The 12,222-nt window shown below is 37.3% G+C and overlaps 1 protein-coding gene across 1 annotated transcript in view; it reads right to left on the minus strand.

Annotated features, from left to right (window-relative positions):
- RXFP1 (relaxin family peptide receptor 1) overlaps window positions 1-12,222 on the minus strand; it is a 92,435-nt gene that overhangs the window by 33,736 nt on the left and 46,477 nt on the right. Inside the window, exons 3-4 of the mRNA XM_055336524.1 lie at window positions 6,935-7,033; window positions 3,048-3,153 (exon numbers count right to left, since the gene is read on the minus strand). Coding sequence (XP_055192499.1) covers window positions 3,048-3,153; window positions 6,935-6,977 — 149 coding nt within the window. The 5' untranslated portion in view covers window positions 6,978-7,033. The remainder of the gene's footprint in view (window positions 1-3,047; window positions 3,154-6,934; window positions 7,034-12,222) is intronic.

Genomic DNA, 12,222 nt, shown 5'->3' on the forward strand with positions numbered 1-12,222 from the left:
CTCCATTTGGGTGACAAATAACATATTTTATCTATAAATAGAGAGTTTCCTTTGACGATAACTTCAGTTTTATAGCCCAGGGCTAAAAAGGCCATCATCTTGTTTTATTTTTATTTATTTTCTTGTAAATTCAATTCAAAGACAGTGTTTAGAGTTTACTATACTCTTATGGGAATTTTGGAGATTATATAGAAAAACCAAGTTTTAAGCCCCCGTTGAGCTTATGGCATTTCCCTTTTTCTGGTAGAGAAGATCAGGACCACAGTCACTATAGTAGAAGGAGAAATGTTTGATGTGCTTCAAAGAGACACAGGTGAGGATCTATGAGAGAATCCAAGAGCAAGAGGCTAATTGCACCGGAGTGGGAAGGTTACTCTGGAGGGAAGGAAAGCTTATTTAAGGACTCCTAAATAATGTTTCTTAGAAAGTTGTTTTTTTATTAATGGTGCCTAGGGTTTAAAGGCTACTTCTTTCTAAATGAAGTCAAATATTTTTACAAATCGCATTCTCAATATTTTTGTGATATCCTGTTGAAATAGAAAAAAGTAAGTGTTGTTATTCTCACTGAGTAGGACAAACCAAAAACCTTTTTACTATGATAAATTCTTGTGTTTTAAAATATAATATTCTGACTCTTTACAATGTGAAGTGTGTGTGAGAGAGAGAAACTATCTTAATTATTATTGTCAAAGCTAGCTGTAGTTTTGATAAAGAAAGTTCTGATAATTAGGTTATGTAGTTTAGCGATTAAGTTCTAGGATGTTATAGGCAGCCCTCACACAGTCAAAACTAATGTTTAGGAAGCCAGAACGATGCATAAATAATCATATTGTCTGTTTCTCTTGTTCAATTGCATTTATGAGAAATGTCTTAAAAATCCCAACTTCAATAAATATTACTTGGATTATTGGTTTCTTTGATACTTATATATGATCTATTCCATTTCCAGTATTTCTCTATGAGAGTTCCAATTCAAAATATGGCAGGAACTCAGTGATAAAAATTGATATTTACTCTTTTAATATATTTGCTGTTAAGCCTATGGTTCCTTTTTTCTATGGAATTGAATGAAGATAAGGGCAAGGTGTGTTGGTGAGTTGGAATTCTGCAGAGAAAAATAGAAATGGACAACTTGAATCAAGCTGCTCAACCCAAAGCACAAGAAGCTGCTATTTTTTAACAAAAAATAAGGTGTTATAAACATAAACTCCTGAGCTTCATTACTACGTCTTCAAATGCCTGTTGAGAATTTCTGTTGAGTGACCTGTTAATCTCAAATTGAAAAAGCCATCTAAAATTGCAGTCTTAATCTTACCCACTTACTGTCACCAAGTCTCCCCATTCTCCCATCACTGTATTACTCAGGATGGAAACCCTGAAGTCATCTTGGATCCTTCCTTCTCCTTGCTTTCCTGTAGCCTGTCTTCATGAGGAGCTGTCCCATCCCGTTTTTTCCTCTATACCGTGGGCTGAAAGTCGGTGGCCCAAAGGACTGTACACTGTATGGCTTTTGAGTGGCTGTATGAATGTATGTATAAATGTATTGAGCCAGAACAGTTTTTTATTTTAATCTGAATCAGAATGCTTTCAGGCATTCTTTAGGGGCATGTGCTCTTTGGTTAGTCATTGTCTATCTTCTTGCAAACTTCCAGTTCTCTCCCTCTCTTCCTTTCTTATGCAAAGGTTAGTTAGGTTGTGGGAGAATGGATTCAATTCTTACTTGTAAGAAAGTGAAAAATGAGACTGGCAGCATCAGGGTATTCTTTGATTTTCTGGTAATTTGATACAAGTGATGGGGGTGATAAATGTTTCTCTTTGAAAATAGAATGAAATCATTTCAATTTTTATACAGATCAGGTCCAGTCAGGATTTAAATCATGGAAACTCTCCACAGAATCTCAGATTATTATTTTATTCTAGTAAAATATTATTATTGTTTTCTGTTGACTAATTACTATGACAAAGAGCTACGGTGACCTGAGGATATGATAGAATGCTAGCCTTAGTTCAGGTGGGATTGTCATCTTCTTTGGAAAACAAGCCTTTGTGTGTGGTTTAACCTACCTGATGTTCTTAGCTCATTACCAATTTGGATAAACTCTTCAGGTCACCATCAATTGATTCTGTTAATTTAATGGTACCATCGTCTACAGGAACTCTGAGCTCTAGTCCTCTCCAACTCCTATTTCAAGGAATTGAGTTGCTGTGTTACGTGGTTTGGGTTGGCAAAAGCAGGACTTGCCCATATTTGTAAACTTAAGAATTACTCCTGTTTTGTCTTCATATACTCAAAAGTCAGCCATAAGGCACTTAAACATCTGGATGAAACAAAACACTCAGCAAAAACATTGGATTAAAGTATCTATCCTCCACTGATTTCTTTTGAAAAGTTTCAGCCATATGTGTGTGACTGTGTTGCTAAAGTTTGTTGAATTCAAATTAGTACTAGATCAACAAACCACTTACTATGAGGATAATTTTCTTTTATATATATAAGTTTGAGTTATTTGGGAAAAAATCAATATATCTGAGTCAATGTGATTCAGAAGAGTTAGATTTTAAATGTGAAGTTCTGGGAATATTTTACCAGTTTATTTCACTTGTTTTCTTTTTTTTTTTTTTTAATTTATAGATAAGAGTGTTTCCAACAAAGTCTAATAGAGCTCTTTCAATTCTTATACTAAGAAAACTCTATATAATAGTTTAACTGGCAGCCTTTTTCTTTAGCACATAAATGATGACATCTTTTGTTTAGATAAAATATGGCGATACTAAATACGTCATAGGATTATTATGAGGGTCTAAATATATTAATGTATCTAAATACTCCATAGGATTATTATCAGGGACTAAATAGATTAATATATTGAATAATTTAGAGTGGGGCCTAGCATTTAATAAATGTAGAATAAATAGCAGCAATCATAACTGACCGAGAACAATGACATCATCTTTGAATAAAAATGCATTAATAATGACAAGGCCTTAATTATAATTTTACAGGCGCTATTCTGGCCGTCAGGATGAAGCCATTCTTTTCTACTTACATTAGAGTCACATTTGAAGAAACTGATGGAACAGCTCGTAAATTGGTCTCATCACAGTCAACCTCTAAACCTCGGCAAAGACATTGCATGGGCACAGAACCGACCACTGAATAAGGAGAAGTCGTAAGGAATGGGGATAGTGAAGGACCAGGAAGAGGAGGGTAATGAAAAGAAAGAAATGAAAAGCTATGAGAAAATTATTTAGTACAAAAGTATGTTGTACCTAATCAATATGGACAATGCTTAAGTTCACAAAGTTTGCTTTTAATGTTAATGATGCTACAACATTAAGAACACACACACATTTACCAGCCCATGCATTTTTGTAAATAGCAGACTGTTCTCCATTTGTTGCAAAATCAATGTAGTCATCTGCTTTTACTCACTCGAGGAGAGTGGTTATGTCCAGGGGTGACATGATAGTGTGTGATGGGCTTTAATGTCCATATTAAAGCTGCTATTTAACAATAAAGTATTTATTAATGGCATAGTCAAACCCTTAATGAGAGGCTAAGTCATTTTTAACTAGGGAGAAAGAACTAAGTGTGGGCTATAGTGTTGGTAGAATTTTTTTTTTTTCTGGAAAATTCAGGAGTTTGTTAAAGGATTTCTTTTAAAATGATCTTTTGCTTATGTAGGGATGTAAGGATGCCTAAAATGTCATTTACGGGACTGAACTTTTTTTATGCATAGCCAGCCATTCTATTCTCACTGCTAGTTTTGGAAAGAGGGAGAATTGGATGTGTGCCTTTGGCCATCTTGTGGGGCTGTAGTGATAGTCTTACAGATGTGATCCCATTGTTCTAAGGTCTCTTAGAGATTGGTAATGATGTGTTCCTATATAGCTCAGTAATAGAATAGGATTGTTATTCAGGGTAATATAGTCTGATTCCTGGCTTCCTGGGAAATGGTTGATTCACGAGAACCATGAGGAGTGCTTCCCATCTACATTTATTTTGAAACTCTAACCTGTATAGCTGAGGTTACAGACTCATATGTCTATGGAGGACTGACACAAAATAGGTGTAGGCCTTGTCCCTATGTCCCAGTGGAAGAGCTTCTCCTAACTGTTGCCACATTAGGATAGGAACATGTGTAACCAAGTCAACCAACTTTCTCAAAGAAGCCAGAAATACAATGTTGTATATATACTCATCTATTAAAAATGATAATAGAGAACTCAAAATATTTTAAAATATCACAGAACAAACAAAACTTTCTATGAGAATTTTTTGTTTGTAGGTTTCTAGTTTTTGATCTTTACAGTAAAGCTTTCAGAGAGCAGAAAATTCTCTTAACGGCAAAGTAGAGATTTCTATGACAAAGCTGGTGGATGACTACTAACCAGCACGATTGGCTACAGACTTTGACCTAGTAAATATCCTTTTGCTCAGCTATGAGGGGACAGGTGTTCCTCCTCTCCTCTCAAATAACTCTACAGACTATTTTACAGGGTTACAAGAGATCAAAATCATAACTTAGTTTTGTGTTTTTAGTAAACAGAGCCTCCGCCAAGAACTTTTAAACAGTTTTATGGTTGTAAGTAACCATTTTGGCTATGGCTCTCTGAAAACTGATTCTGTCTCCAAGTTAAAGCCACGTCTAACATGAGTGTTGTGGGGAAGGAAGGGTGTGGGTTGGGAGAGAGGATGAAGGTTTTGAGTGTGAGACTAGGAGGGGTAAAAATGGAGGGAGTGAAATTAGCATTACTTCCAGCATCTTTTTTCTTTTTATATTGATGGAGCTAGGATAATTCATATATGTTTATTACAGGGTCACCTGTCATGGGGAAAAATGAAAAAATAACACCTAAATATCCAACATCAGAAGAATGATTAAGCAAATTATGACACTTAAACATATATAGTATATTCAAAGAGCTTTTAACGGCATGGATACCTGATTATGCTAAAATGCTAAGTGAAAACATGATAAAAATGGTGTGTACAGGAAATTTTAAAAATGTTAAAAAAGACAAAGAAACGTACCAGCAAGTTAATGCTGGTAGCCTCTGAATGGTGAAATTATGGTTGAGTAAACAATTCTTTCTAAATTTCTATACTTTCCATATCCCTCAAATTTAAACTTTAAAAATATATTGGTTAATGATTTATTTTCCATGATATTGTTCTTGAGAGGTGACTTTATAAATGTGAATTTCTCACATTCTTTCACCCAACCAAGAATTATTATACACCATTCTCGGTTTAATTTCCAATAAATTCTTATACTAATTTGATTTCAATAAAGTGGTACAATAGGAACTTTAAGTTTCACCCCCAAGTTTTACACTATATTTTCCATTTTGTTTTATACTGCTTTTATGCCTGAAAAAGACAAATAATTATTGATCACCACTACTTCCTGCACTCTTTAAAGAACTCTAATTTAAAATTATATATTTGTTCTTTAATAAAAACCGTTAATCTTTTTTTGATATATCATTTACTGTATAAATGATATAGAAGTTAGCCATGTAAACTTCCTATGAAGTTATACTTAGGACACATTTCTCCCAAAGTTCAGGATTAGGCAAAAAGTTATTTCTTTTACTGACTTGATCTGTCCCCCCCCCATTTGTTTGTTTTTGCTCTACAAGCCAGGCTATAAAAGTTTTGCTACTCATTATTTTCCTTCTTTAGCCTGATTACTACAAAATTCAGAACTAAGCTTTGGACAGTTATTGAACTTCTCAGTGAGGATTTCCTTATATAAATTTTCTTCCCATTCTCTTTCCCATTCACTGTTGAATTTTTGTCTTATATATTCTATTAATGACTTAAATCTGTTGGTAGTCATATTTCTATTATAAACTGCTGAAAATCCACTTGGGAATAAAGAGATATAAAAATATTCAATTAAAATTTAAGACATGAAAAGACTAATCAAACAACAACAAAAATCTATGTTTTGCAGTAACATGACATAATCCATTAATTTCTTTGTATGATATTAGCAGTTGAATTATGTCTGTTACCTTTTTGCTTTCCCAAAAGGTTTCAGCCTTTCAATGCTCAGGTAATTTGGTCTCTGTGAGAAAATGCGAGGCTGAGACAGTGCTGAGTAGCTTGTCGGTTTACAGAATGGATGCATGCTTCCTTAAATTGGGGCCTGTTAGTATTTTTTTTTATTAATCGCATTTGAATACTGAAGATAAAAAATTAAACATTTTTTAAAAAAAGCTATACTTTACTATTTGTGATAGAACATAAAGGAAAAATGATAGTAAAGGATTCCCCCCCACACACACACTCGCCCACTATTTAACCAAGGTTTTGTAAAGCTAGGATCAAAATGATAACTCTAAAGCACAAATTTACACTTGCATAATTTATTACAATAAACAAAATTTATTTAAAAGGAGCTATTTACAAGATCTTCCTGTTCTAAAATATCACAGCCTGTCCTGAGGTTATACCCTCCCACAGCCCCTTCAGTGTTTTTAGAAGTTCTCAGTATGTGACTAAGCATAGCAGGTTATAATTAATGAGGCTTTTTTGTAGTTCTAAAGTAGTTTAGACCTCAGAAGATTTTTCACTTGCAAACACTGAAATGCAAACAGCTTCTCTGCTCTTCTGTTTCTACAGTTTCCTTGGTATCAGAGGCTATAATGACTGTGAAAAAAAAAAACACCATAAAATAGCAACCCTGAGGGACATTAATTCTGTTCACAACAATACCTGGCATGATATATATTGCTCTCAAACTTAAGATCTCTGAGTCACTTTTAAATAAAATTCTCAAATTAAGGCTGCATGTCTAATAGAGTTTGTTTTAGAAAACTATAATTGACCTTTTTAATAAAAATATGTTGGATGTAACTTTTAAAAACATGATATTTTCTTTGAACTCATGGGAAAGGAGACTCAGTGCCACTGATTACTTACAGCATTCAGATGTTTGTGCCTTAAAGGGATATGAGGAAGTCATTCTGTAGTAATTGGCAAAATACTTGTCAAATTGCAAAGGCCATCCGTTGTTGTCTCCTAAAATAAAAGTCAGAGAGCAGAAAAGTTCAAGAAAACTGAAAGATTCTGGTGTGTTGGGAAAAATAACTCTTTTCTTTAAAGTGAATAAGACAGTCTCAATCTTAGTGAGATAAAAATCATCTGGGAGTTTGTTGACAAATGTGAATTTCTGGGTCCCCCCCACCCCACCTAGAGGCCCTGATTACATAGGTCTGAGATGGGTCTCCAAGTCTCCACTGTGGGCACTATAGGTGATTCTTCAGCAAGTAGTGTTTGTTTGTTTGTTTATTCATGAAAGACACACAGAAAGAGGCAGAGACACATTCCCCACAGGGAGCCCGATGAGGGACTCCATCCGGGACCCCGGGATCATGACTTGAGCCAAAGGCAGAGGCTCAACCACTGAGCCACCCACAGGTCCCAGCAAGTAGAGTTTGAATCACATTTTAAAAGACAGTACTTTCTTAAGTATTGGAATATAGCACGCTGTTCATAGTATATTAATTATATTATGGTTAATCTTCTATCATTTAAACTGATGTTGGAGGTGTGTTAACATGGATAGACAGTCATGATTGTTAAAGAAAAGAAGAAAAAAAATAACATGACCAGCATGATTGCATTCCATTTTTTTTAAGGGCATCATGGTGTCATGGATGGTTTTAAGGGGAATTATCTTCTGATCGCTTACATATTTTCTCATCTATATTTCCTGATTTTGATATTAAAAGCCTGTATCATTGAAAAAAAACCCACAATAGCAAAAGTCTTTCGTTAGGGAGAAAAAATGAAAATAAGTCTTCTTCACAAAATTCCTTATGACCTTTTAGTTATTTTTAAACATAAGAGACAATGAAGCCAATCAGGTGATAGAATGGACAATGAATGGGAATGTAGGCACAACTTCTTTGGAGATCTTTGCAGATGGTACAAACTTTCATCCTACTGGAAAGTATGGATGTGATCCTTTCCAGAGGTTCTAAAATTTTTTCAGAATGTTGTCAGGATTCTTTAAGGATGCATAAACATATGAGCGGATGATAAAAACTATAAAGTTTATCCTGATTTTAAAAACTTGTATTAAATCTAGCACTGATTTTTTTAAAAAAAGATTTTATTTATTTATTTGAAAGAGAGAAACAGAGATAGTGACAGAGCTAGCGCGAGAGAGAGCAGGAGCAGGGAGGAGAGGGAGGGAGGACGAGGCTCCCCGCTGAGCAGGAAGCCCCAAACAGGGCTCCATCCCAGGACCCTGGATCATACATAGCCCACCAAACCAAAGGCAGGCGCTTAACCTACTGAGCCACTCAGGGGCCCCAAATCTGGCATGAATTTTATAAATGATTTCTGCCATGGATGTATAATTCAAATCTGAGACTTAAATCCAGACATTACAACTTTGTTCAGTGGCATGGATTTGGTGGCATGGTCTTTATCATAACCATGGTTCCAACTCTTATCAGAGGACTTCCAAATTATATCTTCAACCTGCACTTTTTCTACTGTAATACTATGTGATCAGTTTACTATAGGCATCTCAAATTCAATATTTTTAATATGCAACTCATTATATTTTTCCATATAATCTTTGTTACTCCTAAATTCTCTGGATTGGTGAATGGTCCCCATAATGTATCAAGTTGCCCAAAACTGAAAAGTAAGTTTCTGGGAATATGCTCATATCTGATGCAATATGATTTGTAATAATTCCCCCCTTCTCGAAAGGAGAAAAAAATGAGTGGGAAATATCAGGGAGGGAGACAGAACATGAGAGACTCCTAACTCTGGGAAACGAACTAGGGGTGGTGGAAGGGGAGGTGGGTGGGGGGTGGGGGTGACTGGGTGACAAGCACTGAGGGGGGCACTTGATGGGATGAACACTGGGTGTTATTCTACATGTTGGCAAATTGAACACCGATAAAAAATAAATTTATAAAAAAAATTCCCCCCTTCTCCAGGTTATTTTTTTATTTTTCCATGCTCATTAACTCCTCCATGAAGATCATCTTTGGAAAAGGAAAGGTATACTAACACAAATGCTATATATAACTTGTAAAATTAGACGTCCTTTTATAAAGAAATCCCACCAAATGCAAAAAATTGGAAAGAAGATTGTTTAAACATTGTGTTTAAAATATTCTCCTTCTGAACCTTGATGCCCTTAGACAGATGCGTGGATAAAGAAGATGTGGTCTATATATACAATGGAATATCACTCAGCCATCAGAAGAGATGAATACCCACCATTCGCTTTGACGTGGATGGAACTAGAGGGTATCATGCTGAATGAAGTAAGTCAATCGGAGGAGGACAATCATCACATGGTTTCACTCAATATAAAAAATTGTGAAAGGAATTATAAGGGAAAGGAGGGAAAATGAGTGGGAAAAATTAGAGAGGGTGACAAAACATGAGAGACTCCTAACTCTCGGAAAGGAACAAAGGGTAGTGGAAGGGGAGGCGGGTGGGGGGATGGGGTAACTGGGTGACGGGCACCGAGGGGGGCACTTGATGGGATGAGCACTGGGTGTTACACTATATGTTGGCAAATCGAACTTCAGTAAAAAAAATCTTAAAATAAATATTCTCTTTCCTTTAGCATGCTTCATTAGTTTTAAAACTCATCTATTACAGAAGACTTCAAAATAAAAGTAGCAAAGTAATATAATGAGATCTCAGTTCAGAGAGAGAGGAGTGATGGCCCTCCAGCTTACGAACTGCACACTTTGGCACGAGACCTCAGCTGGGCACCAGTAACTAGGTGGCCAGTAACAATATCCTAGAAATGGCAAAACCCAGCCATCCCCAGCCTTTGACATCATGAGGATGACATCTCAGGCAGAGAAACAGGAAGAAGGGGGGGAATTGGAAAGACTGAGCTTGTACAGCTAAATAGAGACTACAAGCTCTTGAGACCCAGGCAGATTTTGTGAAGTTGACTCCTCCCCTTTCTCTACTGGGTTTATTTATTTATTTATTTATTTTTATTTTTTATTTTTTTATTTATTTACGATAGTCACAGAATGACAGAGAGAGAGGCAGAGACACAGGCAGATGGAGAAGCAGGCTCCATGCACCGGGAGCCCGACGTGGGATTCGATCCCGGGTCTCCAGGATCGCACCCTGGGCCAAAGGCAGGCGCTAAACCGCTGCGCCACCCAGGGATCCCTCTACTGGGTTTAGAATGGTTTTGTTGTTCTTTAGAAGTTGGTAACTCAAATCTCTGTTTTCCAGACCTCGGGCAGCTAGGGTTCTTGTGATAGATAAGTTTCTACCATTTGGATGCATGCAAGTGAGACTGGAAGTTTGCGGATACCCGTCTTGGGGGTATCTAGTGCAAGTTGGGGCAGTTAGTGCAGTCAGCCTCAGCGTTCAGTTTCACAGGTAAGGAGAGGATTGGTTGCACTAGTGACAGACCAGTGACTAGTGGCAACAGCAACAGATGCTTCTTGATCTTGAGCTTGCAATTATGGTGGTTTGTTTTCCCGCTCCTGACTCCTCTTTCTATAGCCTTTACAACAGCTTCTTCCCTGTATGAAATCTCTTTTTTTTCTTAAGAGCTCCTCCCCACCCCCAATCTAGAGTGGTTTGTTTCCTCCTGCCAGAGGGGATTGAAGATAACAGACTCTCAAGGATGGAAACATTGGATTGATGATCTGACCTGGTCCGTTTTGAAGATAATGGCAATACTGTTACTATCCGAAAATAGGACTCTCAAAGTTTATGGTACACTGATGTCTTAAGGCTTCCTTACAACATGCCTCTTAGAAGGCTACATACAGTCTGGCAAAGTGGTTGTTACGATAAATCATTAGAATGAAAATGAGGAATTTCAAGGGTTGTGGATTAAGATAGCTATGGAGATGTCCTGGAGAGATTAAAGCAAGGAAATGGGATAGGCCCAGGGTTTAACATTATCAGTTCGAGAAAGTTCAGAGAACCAGAGAGCTTCCACGACTACTCTAAGGTAATTTTTTTAAATCTCTGTGATCTCAGGGTTGATGTTACCTCAAATCAGAATCTGATCTAATGGGTTACCAAGGTGACAGTGTAAGCCTAATTCATGTTTTGTTATCTCTTTTAAGTGAACTTTAGGACACTGATTTGGAAGGGAGGAGACCTCCTGAACTGTAATAGGACATTTGAATGTGTTGAGTTGAGTTTGAATACTCCAAATCCTTATCCTATGCAACCGCTCCTGTCAGCAGAAGCAGCTCCCTTCCCTTGTCCCATGAGATTGGCTGTGGTTTGTTGGAGACATGCTGGCTACTTTACTTGAGGTAAATAACTTGTGAGGTCTCTCCAGGCCCCACGCGTTGGTCCTTCTTCCTCATCTCCCAGCCTATCATAATCAGAGTCAGATCCCAGCACACCCTAGAAGCCAAACGTTTAGGAAATAAAGATCGGCACCATAAGAATTTGCTATTTCATATAAGCAGAAACCCAAGGAAATTGTGTGGGAACATCTTCTGACTGTACTAGGCCAGGAGGAGGGACTGTAATTTTTTGATTGGGCAAAGCTCTTTAATATGGGTTTCTGGATTCAGCGCACTAGCTCAAGCAGTAGTTTGCCAGATTGTTGACCAGAATCCAGATTCAGTGTCGCCTTGGGCTAAATAAAGTTGAGAGGGAAATGCTTATGGGTACCTATTGAGTCACCAAAGGGGTAGATTACGAGGGATATGGCCATGTATTGCAGAGCTGCATTGGATACCGTAGATTGGCTTGTCCAACCTCCGTTCAATTCCCCCTCCTTCGGTGTTCCTGGAAAGCAGAGACTGAAAAGCTTGCGACACCACCTCACATCTCCTATACAGCCAGGATTGGGTGTACTCACACATGTTTTGGTTGGTAGAAGAGAGGTAGAGATCACTTTCCTATTGGTGTATCTAAAACAGAGACGTTGTGTTAAGAGGCAATTGAAGCAGCGGTAGGGCTATAGGCTATTTGCGTATCACCAACTTTGCGGGTGCAAAGAGGTGGTTCTGTTAGCGGCAGGGGCAGCAGAATCAACAGTGGTGGTGTAGCCACTCAGTCTCTGGATTATGGCTTTGTTGGGGTGCTGTTGATTCAATGGCGTCAATGGGAGCCTTGCTGTCATCATCCACTCTTCCAGCTTTACTGGGAATTTTGTGAGTATCTAATTTCTGTTCAACAGATCTAGAATGGGTTCTGTTTCATGCATTAAGCCCTGATAGATACAGAGA

This window comes from Nyctereutes procyonoides, unplaced genomic scaffold, assembly GCF_905146905.1.
Source record: "Nyctereutes procyonoides isolate TBG_1078 unplaced genomic scaffold, NYPRO_anot_genome, whole genome shotgun sequence".
NCBI lineage: Eukaryota > Metazoa > Chordata > Mammalia > Carnivora > Canidae > Nyctereutes > Nyctereutes procyonoides.